This window comes from Poecilia latipinna, unplaced genomic scaffold (genome assembly GCF_001443285.1).
Source record: "Poecilia latipinna isolate Pla-1442-1.1 unplaced genomic scaffold, P_latipinna-1.0 Scaffold32, whole genome shotgun sequence".
In the NCBI taxonomy this organism is placed as follows: domain Eukaryota; kingdom Metazoa; phylum Chordata; class Actinopteri; order Cyprinodontiformes; family Poeciliidae; genus Poecilia; species Poecilia latipinna.
Window position 1 is genome coordinate 858,405 of NW_015112648.1, and position 22,218 is coordinate 880,622.

Genomic DNA, 22,218 nt, shown 5'->3' on the forward strand with positions numbered 1-22,218 from the left:
AAAAATGGCCCCATTTTGTTTTTTTTTTTTTTTTTTGCACAGAAAGGAAAAGTGGAATGTGTTCATTTAGGCTTTGGAACTTGCTGTTGGTAAATAAAGTTAAATGCAACAGTCGTCAGCTATTAGCTACCAACAGCCAGCTCATTTTGCATGCAACAGTGCTTTTACAGATTTCCTAGAAATTGCTGCATATCTTATGAGTTTGCCTACAAAACAAATCCATTTTAATTTTCATATAATGTCAGAAATTGCATAGGATAGTCTGGGAATTGCTTCCTGAAATAATTTGTTTACTTAATTCAACTGAGTGAGTTGTCTAATATGTTCAAAGATGATTCAGCTGCTGCAGGAAATACTGTATAATCATTAAATGGAACTTTTTCCCTCAGGCTGCCACTGGAAGCAAATAGCTCTTGATGATGAAAAACTTCAACCCCCCATACACACACACACCCACGCGCACAAACACAGAGGCACACAGGCAGATAAATAGCAATCCATGTGTGGAGTGTGGACAGTGCATTACCCCAGTTTTAACATTGAGCAGAGACCATTAACAGTGTTAATCTATAGATCTTATCATTATCATGAGATAGAGCTTTGCTCCCATTCTAAGAGCATAATCATAAACCATGGCATATTTTCCCAATTTAACCCACCATTCAAAATTAAGGTCACCCTAAGCATGCTCTACTTTTTGCCAATATTAACAAAACAGAGCAGGAAAAAAAAAAAAACATGACATATTTTACAAATTAGACATTACTCCAGAGAAAAAGAAAAATGACTATTGACATCAATAACTCAGAAAAGTCCCCAAGGATAACTTTATAATAATGAAGAAAAAAGAGAGATTGGCAAACACAAAGACTGATGGGACAAAAGACAGCAAACTCTTGCTACGGTATTGTAAAGTAAAAATGATTAGACATAAATCTTAATAAATGTTTATTTTGTTCAGAAAATCTATTTGCAAATGCTAATAGGAAACGAAGCTTTATTAGGTGGGGTGTTAATAACAGTATAATAACAGTATAAGTATTTACAGTATAAATGCAGAGCCGGTTCTGGTAATTTTGGACAGATCATGGTGTTGGAACCCACACCCTGTTAAAATGGTCATTCTAGTACGTCTTAAAGGTGTAATTATGCAAACACGATGGTTGAACCTGAATTATGTTGTTACAAACGTTCACTAGTGATATTTGTATACATCTGTTTAAACTATATTTACCATAAAAATATATTTGACTTAAATTTTTAACGTAATAAGTTTTAACTGCAGCTACCGTTTGCTTTCCAAATTGGATTAACGTAGTTCTGAGGAAATAAAACATGAAGAAAAACCTGTAGCAGAGTAAATTAGAGTACATTTAGAAGTTGTATAGTGCACATTAATATCCGTTTCTATTGAGGTTTTAACCTTTTTATTGACACACTGAAAACAGACTTTTAGAGGCTTCATGTGTAATCCTACATGTCCTCATTGCATCCACTCAGGACAGAACTGATGAGTTTAACAATTTAATTATTTGAGATTGAGATAATGGATTTAAAAATTAAATGAAGATAACATAACTATAGAGTTATACAGACACCACTCTAACTGCAACAGCGTTTTGCATATCTACTTTTACATAGCCTAAGAAAGTCACACCCTTCATTAAAACATAAGCAGATCTGCAACATGAACTATATCCAGTAAACACAAATAACATGACAAAGACGGAGATGTTCCTAAACATAGCACCTCTGTTCTCCACCAGGAATAAAACTGTGATCCCAAACTATAATTTGTTGACTATTTTCTGCAGGATATTTACTTGGGAAGAGAAAATAATATTATTTACTATTTCATTCAAAGCTTTGTTTTAATATTATTTTAACAGAGAATGTGTCAAACAGGAAAGCTTCATCCAAAGGATTTTCAATCAAACAGTAATAGTACCCGCATAATATTTCAGACTTTTTTCTATGTAAATCAAATATTCATTGAGTATTATTTACATACTCAGGAATATTCTGCTGTAGAGTGACACCCCACTCTATAGCAGGGGTGTCCAAATGAGTTTGACACCCCTGCTGTAGAGAGTTGGAACATTATTAAACATCTGCATCAGACAGGATGGGTTTTGATTTGAAATGGCTATACTGTCCATACATGATGTTCAAAATGTGCCTGTAGTAAATCTCACACTAAATCTTTACTAAAGCAGCTGGTGGATTCATGTGCTGCACAAGGTGCCTTTTTCCCCTCCTTGAGCACCTGCCTCTCATGATGTCTATACATGCCACTGATCCACAGGGTAAACTCATGTAAAGGTGTTAACATCAGGAGGAAAACCTAAAAGCAAAACATCTCTATCAGCAGCTACAAATCATATACCAGCTTCTGTGAAACGAAAACAAAACCTGCTTGCTAACATGTAGCTCAACTGTAACTTTAAAGAACATGCTAGAAAGGTTAGCATTCACTCTCAGACAAAATCTTTAAATACATTAAAACATTTCTTAAAGTATCACTTGTCAGTTTTGAAAAAAACAAAAACAAAAAAAAATCAATCTGTTTTTATTTACAATGAAAAATGTCATGTCAAAAAATTATTCTCTTCCCAAAAATAACTGAAGAAAGTCATTGAAGGCATCACACCAGTCAAATCCGTACAAAACTGACCACCTTTTTGCATCTTTCCATTGGCATTTTGACTATTTTTATTTGAGAAGTTCAAAAGATTAGTGTGAAAACATCAGGGCCTTGTATAATATACAAATGATTAATAAAAAAATAATTTTATTCTCAGATACCATAGCAGTTAATTGTCCAAAGGGACTAAAGCAACATGCATACAGTCATAACAATTCCATACTCAGCGAGCTTATTGTCCTGTTCTAATTGTTGGACCAATAATCACAAACTCTGTGCTATAAAGAAAAGAAACAATTGTTGCATAATATCATATTAAATCTGGGAATAACAAAATGTACAGCAAATTAGCTCACAATATTAATTGTGAAGCAATCAACGATACCCTTTTCATTTATTATGAGGCTCACTCACAATATATTATCTCAATGAAAAGCATCTAATTAGAGATTAATACAGATAAGCTCAACAAACACTCCCACACATTCACTGATCTAAAGGCTGTGATTCTCCCTGTCATGCATGAGACGCTGCTTGCATATTCTGTTCAAGCCTTTACTGAGGTTAAAAATGTTCTAGAGTTGAAAACGCTGGCTTCATTTCTTCCTGCAGACTTTATTTTTTTTTTATATGTGACAGTTGCTTCTTTGAAAGTACATGCATGTACAATGAATGGTCAAAACCTGTGCTTATAGGCACAGGCTGGTACAAAAAGAAAAACCCTGAATGTATTTAGATTTGCTGAATTCAAAACCCGACTTCTTAGGTGACACTTTGTGTTGCTTTGAAAAAGGCAATTCACACCTCGCCTCTGGACTTAAATGACTATAACTTCATGTTTTTTGACATGTTTTATAGATTTCTTTTAAATGCAAACATTACAGTTCCAGACTCTTTATTTTTTAAAGATGTTTTTATACAAGATTTTTTTTTTTTTTTCTGGTGTGAATAGGTTTTTTTCTGATCTTTTCAAGTTAATGTTTCCCTCTGCTTTCATCCTGGATTCACTGACATGTACAGGATTTTTCATTTGTTCTAAATAAAAATGTCTTATTTATACATACCTGTCATAATCTGGACTGCATTTAAATCCCCAGTCCACCATTGCACAACATACTGATGAGATACTACATTATTTGTATAATATGTTGATCCCCACTGTTGTACAAAAACAGCTCTCACTTATTGAGATACTGACTCTAAAACACCTCTGAAAGTCTTATGCTACCTAGCACCAAGATCGTAGCAGCGTCCTGTAGAGTTGTTTGTCAAGCACATCCTAAAGATTGTGATTAGAATGAGATCAGGGCAACTCATTGGATTCAAACTCATTGTTGTACTCCTCAAATCATTCTTGACCCATTTTTGCCCTGTGGGGGAGCGCATTGTCCTTCTGAAAGAGGCCACAGCCACCAGGGATTACTGCTTCTATTTATGGACGTACACCGTCTGCAACAGTGCTTGGGTAGGTGGTACATCTCACCTTACTATTCACATGAATGACAGGGCATGGTGCACCCCTGTACCATGAGTTCCCCAGAAAATCATTGCACATGCACCCTGTGATCCACATGGTGCAGAAATAAAACATGTTTCATCAGAACAGATCACCTTTTGTTGTTCTGTGAACCAGTTCCAAATCTCACTTGCCTATAGTACATTCCTTTGGACAGGAGTCAGGATACCATGACAGCCTGTGCAGACTAGCTGCATACACAACAAACTTAGATTCACTGTGTAGTTTGAGACTTTTCAGTTAGAACCAGCAATGACAGCAATTTGAGCTACAGCAGTTATTCTATTGGATCAAACCACATAGACCAACCCTGCACTCCTTACCTCCAAGACTTCAATTCATGACACAAGTAGTTTATTTGTCACATACATATACAACTTGCAGTGAAAGGCTTTCCTTAAACAATCCTACATCTTTTCTAAAATTGCTCATTTATTTATGCTTGCTCAATTTTTTTTTTCTTTTTTTGCGTCTAGCATTAACTTGAGCTCAAAATATTCACTGGCTACCTATCATGAAGAGATAATCAGTGTTCCCTCCCCAGTGCTCATAATGTTTTTATCTGATTGATATACAAGCCTGCTTAAAGTTGCTCTGTTTTATTATTCCACCTCTGCCTCTTTTAGATCACTCGTTGCTGCTGGTGCTGTCCATCACTGAAGGACAGACGTGGCTAACGGCTAGCGAAGTAGCGGTAATTGAGCTGGAGTCTAGCAACGACCGCTTCATGAAGAGGAAAGTCATTATCCCCACCGGTTTAAACGAATGAATAAAAGAAACTGACGAAACAGAAAAGATGGCAATAAAACAGACACGAAGGGCAGCCAAAACGATAGGACAAATGCACTGAATGAAAAGAGAAATGATGACCAGGATGCAGAAAAAAACCTCTTATCACATGACTACCAGGTACAAAAATATAATTTCGTCTTGTAAAGACTGTTTTGTAATATGCAATATTAGTAGGAAAAGCACTAAAAATATTGAAGAAAAAGTGCATTTATTTTAATATAACTTTTCTAAAGTACAATTAAAACTACCAGCAAAAATTTCAGGTGACAGAGCTGTGACTGCCGAGGATAACGTAGTCTGGATTTAAGTACACTATCATTTTAAATGTATAAAAACTCTGACTTACATAAGGCATGATGTTAAAACATAAAACAGATGCACAACTTTAATAGATGTATCTAAACCAATTGAGCACCATCAACACATTTAGACCATTTAATTTATACCCAAGTTATTTCAGAACAAGATCCTCTCCTGCTGTCTCTCTGCTTCACAGCTTATGACTTATTTAAAATTTACATTTGGAAGTTTCAAAAACACTTTAAAGCTTCAACAAAACCCTTTTATTTCTCAACCAGATACAAACTTTGAAGCATCCGTTGTTTGTAGTATTTAGAATTTTTGCATCTATTTTTGAATTGTTAAAGTTTAACTGAGTGCAATGGCTCAACTACATAAATGCTAGTAAATACCAGCTGCAATGGTTAAAATAAAGATCACTCATAACCCCTTTGAAACTCAGACCCAGGCTCCATTTTGTCGTTGATTCTCAAGTCCCGTTTGATTTTGCACCTTTATCATTCCCTCTTTTTCTTCAGAATGTTTGTTTAAATAAACCGACCCCATAACACAACTGAGACATGATATTATTACGTGCTGGCCCGTATGGTTCTCATGGCCTCCAAGTGGAATATTCAAATGCCCTTTTTATGTATTCTCTGCACCCACAAATGCTTCTCGAAGCAACAGACACAGGAGGGGCTGCTTGGCAGGGAGCTGCTGGAAAAAAAGGAATCATTACGTGAGCTTCAGTTCTACCTCTCAGCTGTGGAGGAGGCCTTTCTTTGACAATCCACTGCCAACGAACTGCTTCCCGGTGCCATTTCCTGTTTGATCTCCCACGCGACGAGGTTGCTGGGTTTCACAGCGAGGAAGTTGATGCCTGGCTGGAACCTCACCCTACAGAGGGAAAGACAAGGAAAAGAAACAGAACGGGAGAAGAAATGGAAAGCAAGGTTAATCTAAAGTTCACATAAGCACATTATAAACAAAGGAACCGCAGTATTACTGTGACAGTTTAAAGCGGGGATTGGTTAAAAATTCAATCTGCTTTGCTTGGAGTTTCCTCGCCCTGCTTTTCGCTCTGATTTTCTTTGATCTCCAATATGTGCCAGACTTTCTTGGTATAAAATGTCTTTTAAAATTGATTCTCACAACATGAATCTGCCTCCCACGGAGTTCTTTGGAGGGAAAAGAAAAAGGTGCGACAGGAAGAAGGCAATGGAGTGACAGGAGAAGCTCTTATGAAAGTAAATATATATATATTTTTTTACCAGAATAATGCCTGAACAGAATGAACAGAATACATTGAACTAGAGATTAGCTTATCTCTACTCATTAGGGTTAATATGTTTTTTGTTTGTTTGTTTTGTGTTTGGTGTGTAGCTACACTTATCAAGTGTTCCCATATTAATCTACATTTACATTTGTTTTATTCATCCATTTTCGTATCTTTTATGATTACCCCTCTTACTTCATTTCCCATCCTTCTTTTTCTCAATTACATCATTTCCCTCTTTTTAATCTCATTTTCTTCCAAACTCATTCTCCTTATTTACCACTTTCTTTTGAAACCTCCTTGTTAAGCAGGTTTACTTTAATCTCCATGATTTTCTTCTCAAACCTTTTCTCTTCTGTATCCTTCTCTCCTTCTGTTCCAGTTGTCCTCCTTCCACATGATTCCCTTGCTAATCTCACTACTTTTTTTTTCCTTACCAGGTCTCCTCTTTCATCTATTCTTTTCTTTGACTTCTTCTTCTCCTCCTTCTCTTCAAGTGTCTCTTCAGTCTTTCATCCTTTCCTCTGTGACTTTCTTCTCTTTCTTACCCATTTACTTCCCTTAAGTCCTGCATTTGCCCCTCCTGGACCCTTCAGTCTTGGAGCATCCTGTTGTTCATATCTCATTTTGCTTTCTCTCTTTCATTCAATCATTATTCCTTCTAATCTGTCCTGGTGTGTTTTGCTCTATTTATCAGCTTGACAAGACCCTCCCTCAGTTTACTAACACAATTTCCAACTATGCACAGAGACACACTCTCCCTGCTTTTCTCATTAGCAAAAATACAAACCAATATCATTGCTAACATAATGAAGAATTAAGTGTTTTTTTGTTTTTGTTTTTTTGTTTTTTTCAAATGGGCAACACACATGATAACTGAAAAAGTTCAGAATTTACCTTTAAATTTTTCCAAGTTTGCATTTATATGGAAAATGCAAAACAAATGCAGTAATGTTCACACTGACTTAACCATACTTTTTAAAATTGCCAAATCACACCTTGACGGGATTTTGGTTGTAAAAAAGTTGCATGTTTATTTAAGTACAATTTTAAATTCAGGTTGAACTGCCTAGGTCTAAAATATCAAAATAAGCAGTACATTAGTTGGTCTTTGTACCTGTTGCAAAATACTACGACCAATAATTGCATGATTTTAGGAAAATAATCATTATTGCCAATGTCTTTGTGCTTTAAGTTCAGAAGAATCACTGACCACAGATGATCATTTCTATTACCATTTCAACTTAAAAACTTGGTTGTGAGTAATATCTGCAGGTTTGGCAAGGAAAAAAACTTAATTCTTTTATTAAATTTATTACTTGGCCAGACCTCCACCTTCTGAAATACTACTTGTTTAATGTTATGGTGCATGGAACAAATAATATCACCGATTATTGTATTTGTATGCGTCATCCAGCCTTTTCTTTGACTCTTATGACAGACGTGTGATATGCGATGGAGCAATCCTACCAATATTCACAATCTGAATTGTGAAAGAATTGATTTAGTCTGTAGAGCAGTCCGTTCCTTTTTTTTTTTATGTCAAATCAGAGTTAGTGCAGAAATAGAGCTGGTCCAAGTTTATTCAAATGGCACAAAAGCTGTGAAATAGTCTATCAAATGATTCACCAATGGAAAGCTAATTTTAGTATTGTGGTTTTTCATGCGGTTTATCTTCAAAATGTTATAAAAACTCAAATTACTATATAAAAAAAGTCTGGATTAAGTCTGGAAAGATATGGAGTTTATAATAAAAATGTGTAGAAACCCTGAAAGAACATAATGCTATACATCTGGCCACCCATTAAAAGGAACAGATGTTGTACATGTGCCATAAAAGGTTTCCATGCTTGTACTTTTGAGTGTGTGTCTAAGTTGATTATAATCAGAATGCTTTTTTGACACAGTAGAACAATGTGTGAATGAAAAAAAAGTCCTATGGATTTATCTTGAAATAAGATGAAAAGTTAGATGGTTCAAAAATATATTTGTTTTTTTAAAGAGTTATGCTTTGGTAAAAACAATTTAAAAAAGAAGAGGAAAAAAAAAACATTTATCTTTTTCCATTGTACCAGCACAGTTGAAAACCGCAAAAGACTCCTCTAAGTATGCAGGAGCCTTTTTATAATTTAACAGCTAAATGTTAGCGAATTTCCACAAACCTCTTTGGGATTGTTCCAAGACGTACATCCCCGTCTCCTGAATTCTCTCTCATTTTACCACCCCAGCCTTTAATATTCATCCCTCTCTCTTTTCAGTTCTCTCTTTTGTTCATGTGTCTGTCCTCCTTATCCAACATAGAGTTTAAGATTTTTTTTTTCAAAGTATAACATCAGTACAATATGAATAAAAATGTGTATGCAAAGCTATTTTCTTTAAATGGAAGATGCACTGAAAGCAATATAAATCATATACATAATTTATATGTATATACAACAAAATACAGTAGAAAATGTAGTCTTTGAAACAGGTGCAGCAAAAATAAGTGCTGTGGTAGTTAAAAACGTAACAGGAACTAACTGAATATAGTCATTCAGAATGTGTCCCAGTTTGATCAACCTATTAAACCAGATCTTATTATCTAACCCTCAACTCTAAACCCATTAAACAGAACAAAAAAAAAAGGATGACTGTCAGTTCAAACTGCATTCTGACACAAAACACTGCAAAATGTCTAAAAAGTCTAAAAATCAATTCAGATTCCACTCACCAGAACAGAATCAGTTTGCATAATTCAAATAATTACATTGTAATTTTCATATATTCAGATCTCTGAACGCTAATGCAGAAATATCTCAGATGTTAGGTGTACAACAGGAGACAATAGAGTCAGTGTTTGCAGATAATAATTATCCCTTTTTAACAGTTAACAAGTGCATTAAACACTTGTTAAAATGAGTAGAATATGTGAAAGTAGCACAGATACATTTGTAAATTTAGGTGAAAAAGTGAAAAGCATGAAGAGTAAAACGACTGTCCTGCAGTCTTTGAGTCAGGTTTAGACGGTACAGTATATCCCTTCGTGTGTATGTGGGTGTCATTCAGCAGACCAAATGATGGACAGGGCTGAATCCCTAAGCTGCCTCTGTCAGATCTGTGTACAGCAAGAGAGCCTGACGAGTGTCTGAGTGTTTTTTACTTGATCAGTTTTTGGTAATACAGGAAGACAAGTTAACTTCTCCCTGTTCTCTCTTCCTCTTCCTCTCACTGTGCCTTGTTCACCCCCCTCTGTATTTACCAGCCTCTGTTGCATTTTTCCTGACAGCAATGCTCCTCTGTCTGGGAACTGTATGATAGATTCCTAACACACTCTGTCTGCCAAATTAACAGCTCCTAGCAGCTCATATTTACAGGCATCAGTTCTTTCATTCTCACTCACAAAATCAACATCAGGAGGAATTTTTTTTTATTTATTTTAATTTCAATTTTTTTTTTACAATTAACAAGGCTCACATTCTGCTCTGATCAGATAGTCAGTTTTTTCTGTGTTGGTCAGTGAGTAGCAATTCAGACAACTGTCTTTGTTTCAGAGCTGTGTCTTGTTTATGGACACCTCAATGTTAGTTTTACATTGGAAAAAATAAGATCTGAAACAAGATAAGTCACCTATCTGTTTCCAATTTTTATTTTTTCTATTTTGTTGTTCTTATAGAGTCATGTTAATTCCACAATGCAGTTAATAATTATGGAGTTTGTAATAAATATTCCTTTTTATTTCCTTGAATCAAGCCACCTCTGCTATGGAGGCAAAGCAAAAAATAAAATAATAACTGAACTGTTCCTTAGTTTAACTGAATGCAATAAGTTTTATTCTGTGATCTATTTATGCTCCATTGCTACCCATAAGTATTTACTCCCCAAAGCTGGGTGAGAGAAAAGGCCATGCAACGTCTGTAATGGAAAATAAACTTAACTGGCTTTGTTGAGTACAAGATCAAATTGTTTTGGTAAAAATGTTTCCAACTCCGTAACAAGAGAAAATAATTGGGTCTACAAAGACAAGTTGCATATGAATGTTGAGATCAGCATTTAAACTGACAGGAAACCAAATAATTTGAGCAAGGACAGGAAAAAAAGGTTTGACTAAAATAGAAAGTTGTTCATATCAAATTATTCCTCCCAATTCTGTCCTTCAAATGCACTTCAAATACGTATTCTAGTCTAATAAAATAGTCCCCAAAAATTACAATTATAGGAACTAAAGGAAGAGCTTAAATATTCACCCACACACATATTTGTTCTTCAGAAACACACAATCAGGAATCCGAAGATGATTTGAGCTTATAAGTCACATGCATGACTTTGAGTAAATGAATTAAGCGATAATTCAGTTTCTATGGGAAAAAGTTGAGACAAAAGACTATGAAAAAGCAATGTAATTAAATTGGGCTGTAACAACGGTTTATTGAAACTCAGACTGAGTTTAAAATTATATGATTGTTGTAAAAAAAAAGAAAAGAAAAAATCCCATTGAGGTCTGAGCAGTCCTAATGTTAAATATTTGAAATTAGAGATGGTCAGATGCAACCCAGATGCCTTAAAAATGCCCCCCAAAAATAGTCACCTTTTAAAAGCATGGCCATAAACTGTAAATCAGACACTGATATTAATACCCATGATGAAGAATTATATTTCCTCAAAGTGTTTAAACTGTGCCCAGTATGTGCGTGTCCTCACTTCCCTTCAACCTTTTTAGAAAAAGGTAATGAAAACTAATTTGGGGTGTAACTGATAGGTGACCATTGTTCCTGGCCCTTTGGACAGAGAGCCATGTTGGCAAAATCAAAAACTTCCACAGAACAAAGAAAAAACAGGAGACTGAACCAGAAACTTGTGTTTTGTTTGGCCCTTTGCTTTGTCTGTCTGTCAGACTTTGAACTCTTTAGAATAAACAGCTGACGTCTTGTTTTAGTTACTTTTAGACAACCTTCAGCACTACACTGATAACCAGAGGTTCATGGTAAATACTCTTCTTACTTTATCCATATGCACTATACTATAAGAATCCCCTGACTTTACAATAAAGTAAAAAAATAAAATAAAATAAAATAAAAATCCCATTGTGTGGCAAACTCAAATACTCGAGTAAATCTCTCATCAAACCATGAATCCTTATTGCCTTAAAACTCTGTTTAAAGCCTGTGAGCTTAAAGAGGCTAAAAACTGACTTAGAGTCTCTGCAAGAATAACTGAAAAGACTTAGTAAGAAAATCAAGTCATTTGAATCATTTCACAAGTTGGTAAACACATTTACAGGTAAAACAGAACAGATTGGTTTAAGCTCTGCAAGTTAATTTTTCTAATCAATAAACAGCAGATTGAAATCAATAGTGTTGTGTCCTAAATTCATTTTGTGGGGATATTTGTAGATTTTAGTTTTATTGTAGATTAATCAGCAAAATTAATTGTTCTACATTATTAGATATGTGGATACCCAAAAATTAGAATGCCAACAGTTATACTTCTTTAGAAGTAAAACATTTCTATTGTCAGTTTATCTCGGTCTGAATTTTCATATTCCTTTCCTCTATTCTTTAATTTGCCTTGGTCCAAAGCTTTCTGTTTGCACATTATGACTGATTATTAATTGGTCCATACTCCAAGTTCAGCACAGACTAACACTTTATTAATAACAATTCTTATTTTCATATGGCCTTCTCTGCAAATGACTAAGACCTTGGATTCATAACAAGAAAGAGTGGAAAAAGAAAAACAGAAATGATCAAACAGTTTCTAATGTTGAGTTATTTAAAAATTCACCTTTGCTGCTAAAAGGGTTTAAAACTGAGATTTGACACGATTCAGCATCATTCTAGTTGGATTTATCTGTACAACCGTTCAATGACATGAACAGGTAGATCAAACTATCACCATTTAAAGAATAACAAAATGATAAAATGTTAAAGATTTTCCAATCATGAAGTTTTGTAATCTTTACACATAACTAATTTTGCCTTAGTTCTCTTCACTTGTGAAGATGTTCCACTATTTCTTACCCGAAGGATTAACGTCCATGTTGTCTACATAGCTTCCATATTTGCATAATGCTCTACATTTCTTACTTTAACTGAACACAAACATTTTCTCTGAAAATACATAAGTACATTGTAATATGTTCATACAGCTTTTTCTTAATAGTTTAGCAACCTTGAAGTCTCTCTTTTCAGTGACAAACTGCAGAACAAACATTTTCAGAAATTTCTGCTGGCTCAGAAAACACCGTGTATAATTTTAGCTGATGAAATGTGACAAAAGCTCAGAGGTGGCAACATCTAAATATAACAGAATGAAAGCAACAAATATGATTCCACATGAAAAATGTTCATCATTTCAATTATTTAAAAAAATGTCAAGAATGCCCAGCAATTAGATTACCACATTAGGAATGACAATTCCTAACTTAAAGTGACGGCTGAGGCGAGAGTAACTGAAATGGCAACAAGACAAAAGCAGACTGATCAAATTCAACAAAACAGCTGCTTAGTCCTCAGCAGAAGCTACCTTCACTCAACACGAGTGGCATTTAAATGAGTCAACTGTCAAATCATTAAATCTTGTTTTCAGCTTTTCCTGATCTTTGAAAGACAGAAGGAAAACAATCTGTTGTTGTGATCAGGACAGCATAAAGTCTCGGGGTTACTTTTTCATGTGACAAGCTGCCAAGACAATACAAAAGCTGGAAAAAGTGTTTTTCATGTTATGTTTAACACATCTTTTGAAAAATGATGTTGGTAAATCAAACTTAATTTTGCATTTCTGAATACTGTTATATAAAATGTGTTAAATCAAATTGGGTTTGTATTTAAAACAGTAGTAAAAATGTAACATTCATTTGATTAAACTATTTTCTCCTAGGTTATGGATACAGATAAAAAAGAAACAGACTTTTGTATGCAGAACCATTAGGCATCATTGTCCTTGTATTACATGCCATTCAAATGCTATTACATTTTATTTTACTTTGATTTAGACTCCTTCCTTCTCCTTTTAAACTTTGTTATTGTTTATTTTCTTTCAATTCACTTTCTGCTTGAGTTTGGAATTATTTCTGCTCATCTCTGAAACTTCCTCTTCAAATAAACATATCAGAGAAAAATAAATATAAAATAAAACAACTTAAATTGTATTTCTTGATTAGGTTTGAAAAAGAATTAAAAAATGTGCAATCATTAGTTACCATGCATCTTTTTTGAGAAGTTTGAAAAGAAAAAGAAAAAACAATTTTAAAGCTGATCTGTTGTCGAAGAGCATTTTCCCTGAAAATCTAAAAGGTTGACAAAATAGGAAAAAAAAAAAACATATTTTGGAAGAGATTTAACACACGGCATCACTGGAAAGACTTTAATTCTATGGTTCCTTTTTTTTTTTTAAATACTACTTACAAGAGAAGGTAAAATTTTTGAAGTGAGGTTGCACAGAGTACTTGTGACCTTTGAATAGTCAAAACAAAACATTGTTAGTTTGGATAATTAGGCAGAAGTTCTCATTTGAGCCTCAAGCTCCACAAAAGAAACCCTTTGAAGAGCAAATGTCTGCCTTCTAACATAATTAAAAGTTTTAAAATGTTATATGACAACAAACCCAGTTCGCCTGACCTTAAATTTAATATTTCTCTGATATTAAACTGTGTTCTCTTTGTATCTTTGAGCACTTTTGACCCAGTGTTTCTGTGTTTGTCCTGTGCCTGAGTTTTGTCCTCTAGCTGGTCACAGCTCATGGTTACCCACACTGACCCTGTTTCTGCTGGAGCTCTCTGTCCATCAGAGCGTTGCGTTTCATTTTTACTACATTTCTGCTCGGTAGATCCAATTCAGTGGCTCAATGCAACCGACTTGGCTTCTGTAGATAATTTTTTCAACCATATGAGAAAATGCCTTTTGTTGCAAATTAGGGGAGTTGGGATCAAATTGAACCATATCTGTATCCGAAAATGATCAAAATTGAATTAGATTTGAATGAATTAGGACCAAATTGGCTTCTAAATAATTGCACATCAATTGGAAGTCATTGTCTTGTAAAGCTCCTTGAGTTGACATTTGTTCATCAAAAGCAAAAATTAAGATGAATGTTTATAAAAAAAACACAAAGAATTCAATATCACACTCTCTCTCAGCATTTCTTCTTTAAAAACTTTAACCCCTGTAACACGAAACTAAACTCTACTGGGACATGATAGGAAATGGTTGCATATTGATCACAAAGTTTAATCCATATCCTTACTGCATGCATATGAATGCATAAAGACATCCTTTACATAGTTAATCTCAACAAACAGAATGTTTTTGCTCTCGCACAGTTAGCACCTATTGACTTTCACAGGAACCTGGTAATTAATCTGATGTATAGCAGCTGTGCAGCATCTGGAAGACAGAGATACATGCTAATTGTTAAAATGCCAAATGAAAAAGAAAGATTGAAAGATCTTATATGTAATGTCTTCTTTACTTCTTAGAAGATCTACGGCTGCTTTTTAATAGAGTGTCAATTTATGACTTACAATGCAATTGTTAAATGCTAAAATGTTGTAAATACGTTTTATATGCCTCAGGCACTGAATGACATCTTCTTTACAATTAAAAAAAAAAAAAAAAAAGCTAGGATTTGTTTTATCCAGTGGCGCAACTACACATTATTCAGGTGGATGCGAAAACATAAATCGGCCAAAAAAGAAATGTATGTAAACTTCTGAATAAAAAAAAAAAAAAAAATATATATATATATATAATCACTTGTTCTGACATTTTAGAAACATATGAAGGTTTGGTAATCCTAACTGACCTAAAACAAAAAGAAAAACCAAAATTAATATCAGACAGAGTGAAAAACAAATTACTTGTCCTTTAATTATGTGCCTGTAAATATCAAGCTTCCCACTGGATATATTTATGGTCACATCCCCTGTTTTTTATTTATTTATTTATTTTTTTAAGTGCCTATGCATTGCTGTGAAACAATGTTTGCCTGCTGTTCAAGACATATTTATTCTACACTTTGATTCTGCCCCTGCATCCTCAACCCCCCAAACGTCGCCACAGAAACGTCATTTTAATGCCTCCTTCCCACATCTGTCCTGCAAAGCAATACAGATTTCTCATTATGCAGGTTAGGTTGTTAAAAAAGCAAAATCAAATGTGCTAAATGTTATAAAAGGACCATTATAAATACAGTTTCAATGCAAATGTTACAATTCTCCCTGATTAGGTTAGGACTGCATGCAGCCTGAGGGTGCTGCCATGGAAATGAAAATCAGCAGGGACTGATTAGCAAATTGACATAAAGCTGCAAACTGGGTTTGTAAGCATAGCTGGATGTATTTAATAAATTATTGCAACTGATGTACATTCTAAAAATCACATTTTATTCTTACAAGAGCACAGTGGGAGCACTTATTCATTTTAAATACCTTGCAGCTGACGCACAGGTCTCTGTGACGGCATCACTAAAAGAGGACAAGCTTTGTACTGACCACTTATTTGTAGAAACAATTTCTCCTGATGGATGGCAGTAAATGCAGCAGCATTTCACCGTACATGTAATTCTGTATGAGAACTGAAAATGCTCTTGTTAGGATCTGTGTAGTTTCTGTCTGTCTAGTCCTGTTTTCCCCTGAGTCTGTCTCGATTGATCCCAGCTGTGTGTCGTTCCTGTGATTACCCTCCCAGTGTATTTAGTCCCACCTGTTGTCAGTGTTCTTTGTCGGATCGTCGTCGTGTCTCACGTCTGTGTCTGTTTCTGTGCTGCCAGTGATTTTCTGTTGTCCCTCCTGGTTCATCATTAAATTATCTCTTATCATGACTACCTGGGATTCCCGGCGTCTCTCTCACCATCACCAACAACCACACACCATGACAGCTCTGTCTGCACACATTTTATTCAGGACACTGATAATTTAATTTGGAGGGCTTGATGTTTGAGTATTGGTTTACTTCCTCCCCAAAAATAACCAAATAACCAAAACATAAAAATAAAAAGACGCTCTGACACGGAACCTGACTGCCCACTCCTACTTCCCACCACACATGGGATTAGAACAGCATATTTCTCAGTAAAGAAATACAGATAATATTGGTAGTTTGCTGGCTGTTGTAGTAGCTTCAGGCTTGTCCTGTGGGCCGCTGTCATAGATTAGCAACATGGCAAGTTGAGCTACTGCTCACGTTTAGCAGGTAGAGGGAGGAGGGTGAGGACAACCTTCCAGAATTTCCTCTGATTTGACCAAAAAAGGCCTCATCTTCTCATCATGTGCCTCATTCTAAAGTGTAGCATGTTTTAAGCCAAAGTGAAAGATTTTGACACCAGATCAGCAGTTGTTGCACTGCGTTAATAAAAGAAAGCAGCTGGAAAAGTGTGTACAGGCTTTTTAATTAATATTTCTATTTCTATTTGTTGTGTTTTTCTTGTGTGTTTTGTGAAGCACTTTGTGATTTTAAGGTGCAATTCAAAAACAGGAGCAGCTAAGATAACATTAATATGGTTGTCTAGATACACCAGAGGGTGCGGTGGCATGCATGAGTCACAACAACTGGAAGATTTTGCTGACTAAACAGTCGACATCCTGGGTAAACCAGATTCGTATGTTGTTTCATTTGCAGTAATGTACGTTAAGTGAGACTGCCGTTTCGGAAATGTTTTTTGTTTTCTTTTTTGTGGTAGTTTTTGCCAGTAAGAGGAATGTGGTGTCCGGGAGAAGTGATGGCATTTACACCATGATCCTAAACTCTGTCCCTTACTTCTATTATGTTGTTAGATGTGTACTTTTGTGCTACTTGATAGTCAAGAAAAATGTTCCTGTCTTTCTATAATGTAGCAGAAAGATGTTACTAAATCCTGACAGGAGCCTGAATGATACAAGTGCTATGGGAAAGAAATCCAGATTTACATTAATTCATGTATTTATAAAAAAAAACAAAAAATAAATACCGATGCTTCAATTTATAGAACTTCTAGTTTTTCCTGTAAACTAATGTGATGGAAGAATTTATGTTTTCATTAGTGTATCAAGGAACCTCTAATTAGTAAATCTGAATTTACAGTTTACATGAGTGACAAATATGACATGGCAGTTTCTCTTGAAAACGGACAAGTTGAGAGAAAATTCAGTTCAAGAAAGTTAGACAGGTACCATCTTCATAAGACAGAAAATGGCAAGAAAATAGACTGCATAATTCAGACTGACTGATAATTATATAAAAAGTTTTAAACTTGAACAGCAACAGCCAGGCTGGATCAGGAGCCATGTTTACAGTGTTCACACTCCCAGCATTTCATTGAAACTTCATATGAAGAAGTGGACAATTGTGAAGGGAAAGTTGAAATCTGTTTTTTAAACAATGTAGGAAGAAAGAAAGTCATTATAGGTCCAGTTCACACTTTGCCACAATTTAAGGATTTAAATTTAAGGAACACAGCAAACCTCTGGAAGACAATGCTTAGTCAGATAATACTCAAACTGTACTTTCTGGCTTACATGAGAAACTTTACGTTTGGCCGGACTTGACCCTGAACACTCCGTCTATTAGGCAAAACGTGGTGGGAGACTTTATGCTATGAGGATTCGTCTTTTAACAACAAAAGAATCTCTATCCTGTCCTTTGCATGGAACAATGAAGCATAGAGCTGACGGGAAATTGGAAAGAAACATTTTTATTTTGAGAGTATCTCGTACTGATCAACTTCACCACAAAACAAAACTTCTCATCCACATTCACATTTAAGCAAACGGTTCTGTGTATCTTCACATCCAGACAGACCAGCTCTGGCGCATTTTCACAATAACCCTGGAAAGTATTGCACACAAATGCACGGGCTCACGAAAGTAAGTCACAGGTCGCCGAGGACTGTAGCAATAGTGACTGAGGTAGCAGTTGGCAGGAAAAAACAAACATAAGCACATCAACAAAACCAGCAAACAACAGGTTCCATCCAGAAACATAACTGGGAGCAAAGACTGGATAATGGAAGGGCAGCTGGAGCTTGAAGTGTGTTTCTGGAAGTGACTGAAGCAGCAGTACGTGTCATATCAGGCTGTCGTCCAGAGAGGGGTGCTGTCAGGGAGACTCGCACACCTACTCTTTCTAACACAGATCAACAGAAAGAGGAGGACTGGGTGAAGGCGCTCATTGGAGGACTGGTTTCAGCTGGTCTGGGATGTCAGGACACTTTCACAGAGAAGAGAAAAGGCTTAACAAGGGGAGGCTAAGAGGGAAGGAAGTAGGAAGACATTTTGTGCTGAAGAATGAAAATACTTACGGAGCATAAAATCAGCGAAATATGTGAGATATATTTTACTAAAATACAGATAAATTATGGTTTTGAAATTTTTTGTGTATCAATTTATATTCATAGACATGAAGGTTGTTTTACTGAAACTTCAAATAATGTTTAGCCTATGAAAAGATCATCAAGCTGCTTGCATTTTGATACCCTTTCATTGAATTCAATAAAATCAGATTAAGGTTATGGTCATACAGGTACCCTAGACCACAGTTTGAAAACTTATTTTAGTGATTTGACGTGAAAACACAGCGTATATCTCCACTGCATTCTTAAAAATTGATTTGAAGTGTTTGTTTACGTTATTTCTTCCACCCAAAACAAGTAGGATAAGCTACAAAAGTTAATCGCTGATGATTCATTGAGTGCTGCGTCCAACAATATTAATGGAAAGTTGGATGGAAAAAGGTACGACTCAGAAGTGTGCGCAAGCAACAGATGAGGCTTGAGAAAACTATGATTGTAACTCTTTTTACCTACATGTTATGCCATTTTTATTCTTATTTTCTGATAAACTGAATTTGAGATTTTCAGTAGCAGATATAAATAATCAAAATGCATCTACATAAAATTTGTCCCACTTTTTGATTTGAATACATTTTATGAATTTTTTATTTTATTCAACCCTGTTGGGATGCACATTCATGTTTTGATGCAGAAAGTAATTCATTCATTTCTTGCTACATTCAAAATTACTGTTCCTACCACAGAAACAAACTATTTTTTTTTTCTTTTTTTCTGTTAAATTTCTTAGAAAAACTTATAAATCATTAATGTACTGAATCCGAATGTTAATCTACAGAAAATCAGAAATCAATACAAGCCAGGTAATGTCCAGTTGGTGCATATCTATGTGTTATTTTAGATTTTGTATATCTTTCCAACAAGGTAATTATAGGAATTATAAATTCAAACATGAATTGGGCACATCCTCCAATAAACCCCAGCAAATACTAAAAACATCATAAAGACAAAAAAAGTAAAACAATAACACGTTGAGACAGGAAATAAAAACAACAGGACAAATCAGTAGAAAAAAATGTAATTACAAGTGAACGTGGAAAAAGAAAGAAATGTGCAGAAACAAAACAGGAAACCTGTGTGATAAAAGGCAGAGAATGAAATAACACATCAATTAGGAAAGAAAAGGAAATGACAAAAAAGCTACATTGACCTTTAGGAGCTGAGGAGAAATTAATAAACAAATATGTTTTGCATCTGCGAATGTGTTGCATGCCCTCAGCTCGGCTCCATGCATACTGCGACTTCTTTAGTTTCTGTATTTGACAGGTGTCTCTGTGCCACCCTGTCTTCTTTTGGTCCAGGTGTTGTGGTCCGATAAGAGCTCCACCCCGACACCTCTTCTCATTCCTCAACCCCAATCCCCTCCATCCTGGCCCGAATGAATCTGCCAAGGCCTCGCAGACAAAACGCTCGTTTCCGCTTCGACAGTCAACTCTTTGGAGCTCATTCAACAAAAACATACAGTGACTGTTAGAGCGACATTAACTGAAGTTATTAGCAGTGCTGAATCATTTACGCTGCTATATGGACTAAACATCAAAATGACAAATAGCCATGGTGAAGGCCTAATAGAGACAGGGAACTGAGGGGCTGGTTCATGCTCTTGATGACTCCTAGGAGGGAAAACCCAGGAAGGAAAAAGTGAGCCATAGTTTACGTCATGCAATCAGAGGTAAACTACTAAAACTGATCTTATTCCAGATGCAGTAAAAACATGCTGAGTCTTGGTCTGATCACTTTCTCAGACTAGGCCATGTATAGCTCAACCTTGCAGTCAGATCATTCATAAGCACACCTGCAACTGGACGTTGTGAACACTGAATACACGACGCAAAACAAAAACGAGCAGAGCGATAGGAACATTGATCCGATAACCTTACACCGTTGAGCTCTACATCCATTTTCACCTTGAGTTAGGGACAAGTTACCAAAAATATTTGCCTTTTTGGTCATTTTAATAAACCTCTGTTTGTTCCAAAGCTGTCCAAACTTATACTTCACCCCTGAAACATCAAGCTGCTTCTGGTCTGAGGCAACAAATAGTGCAATTTTGACAATGCCATGGGGTCTCTAAAAAAACTCACCAAGTGTCCTTTTGACATTGTGTTATTGGACGCCAACAGCAAAAGCCCCATATTCTATTTTGGACAGAAAAAGTAAGAAGTTCTTCATTACAGCTTAAGGGACCGAGATATAAAGGCAACACTTCGTTGTAGCAAAGGAGAAAAAACTGTTTCCTTATTCACACAAACAAGTTGGGACTTGACATATCATTCCTTACCTAAAGGCTGGTTTATTCCACATTTGAATTCCACTTTCAGAATCAGATCAGAAAAGCTCCTGTAACTACAACAGATAACTTTTAAACATCCCAGATGGTTAAGTTAATGTTATCTGTTCAAACATAAGCAACATGCTGCTGCCTTCAATTATGGCACTGCCGCTCTGGTAGGGGGAGATGCATAACGTCTTACAGCAGTTTTTTGTTTCTATGATTGAAAATCCAGCTAAGGGTGATCAAAAACCGACCATTCGCTTGACTGTTTCTACTGTTTTTCTTTACAGGAAGTCTTGTCTCTTTTTTGTTTCTAAATGACAGCGGTCTCAGTTACTACCTATTGGTTTTGGACAAATTAGAAAAATAAGAGAACAGACATGGTAGCATTAATTAATTATGCCGTTTTCTGATCTAGTAGAAAATCCCTGTGGCTCACACAGCTTTTTCTCCATACTTCCAAAAATGGTACAGAATACTTTTTTGATATTTGATTTTTTTTTTCTTTTATATAATCCCATCAACACTAGTTTATGTTATATTGGTGGCACACTTTATGATTTATTCTTTTTCAACTGCTCTACCTGTCATGTTTTACATTTTGCATAACAGCGGCTTATTAGTTCTAAGATTAACAACAAAAGATGATTGCTTCCTTAATTAGAGCAAATTGTGCTTGGTGATAAACTTACTTCATAAAAAAATCTGATATATGGAGTTTAATGTTTATTAAGCTTGTCATATTTTTTATTAGTTTCCATCTATGGCAACATAAACTGGAATTGCAATGATGTGATAAAACTTGAACTAAATGCTAACTGTTGTGACTCATTTCACATCTCAACCCACGGTCCACTGTCACACTGAGTATAATAAAACTGCCTTAGTGGTACAGACCAACGTTGTCTATGTCTACAAAAGTAGGAGGACTAATGCTGGACACAGCCACACGCAGGTGGGATTGTTAAAAAAAAAACAAAATGATATAAATAGTGTGGAAAATGCTAGTTCCTAAATTTTGTGCTCAGCAATTTCTTGAATAAATAAGTTGAGGGGAGATGTATTACAGATTTAAAACACCAATAAAGCAAAACAAATAAATAGAGGAAAAAAAAAAAACAATGTCAGCGTTTTAC

General features: G+C 35.3%; 1 protein-coding gene across 2 annotated transcripts in view; it reads right to left on the reverse strand.

Moving 5' to 3' along the window:
* Positions 1-22,218, reverse strand: part of LOC106953273 (transmembrane protein 132B) — a 286,044-nt gene that overhangs the window by 124,852 nt on the left and 138,974 nt on the right. For both annotated transcript variants that reach the window (XM_015041905.1, XM_015041898.1), the window contains one exon: positions 5,991-6,131. In XM_015041905.1, the coding sequence (XP_014897391.1) occupies positions 5,991-6,131 (141 nt within the window). The remainder of the gene's footprint in view (positions 1-5,990; positions 6,132-22,218) is intronic.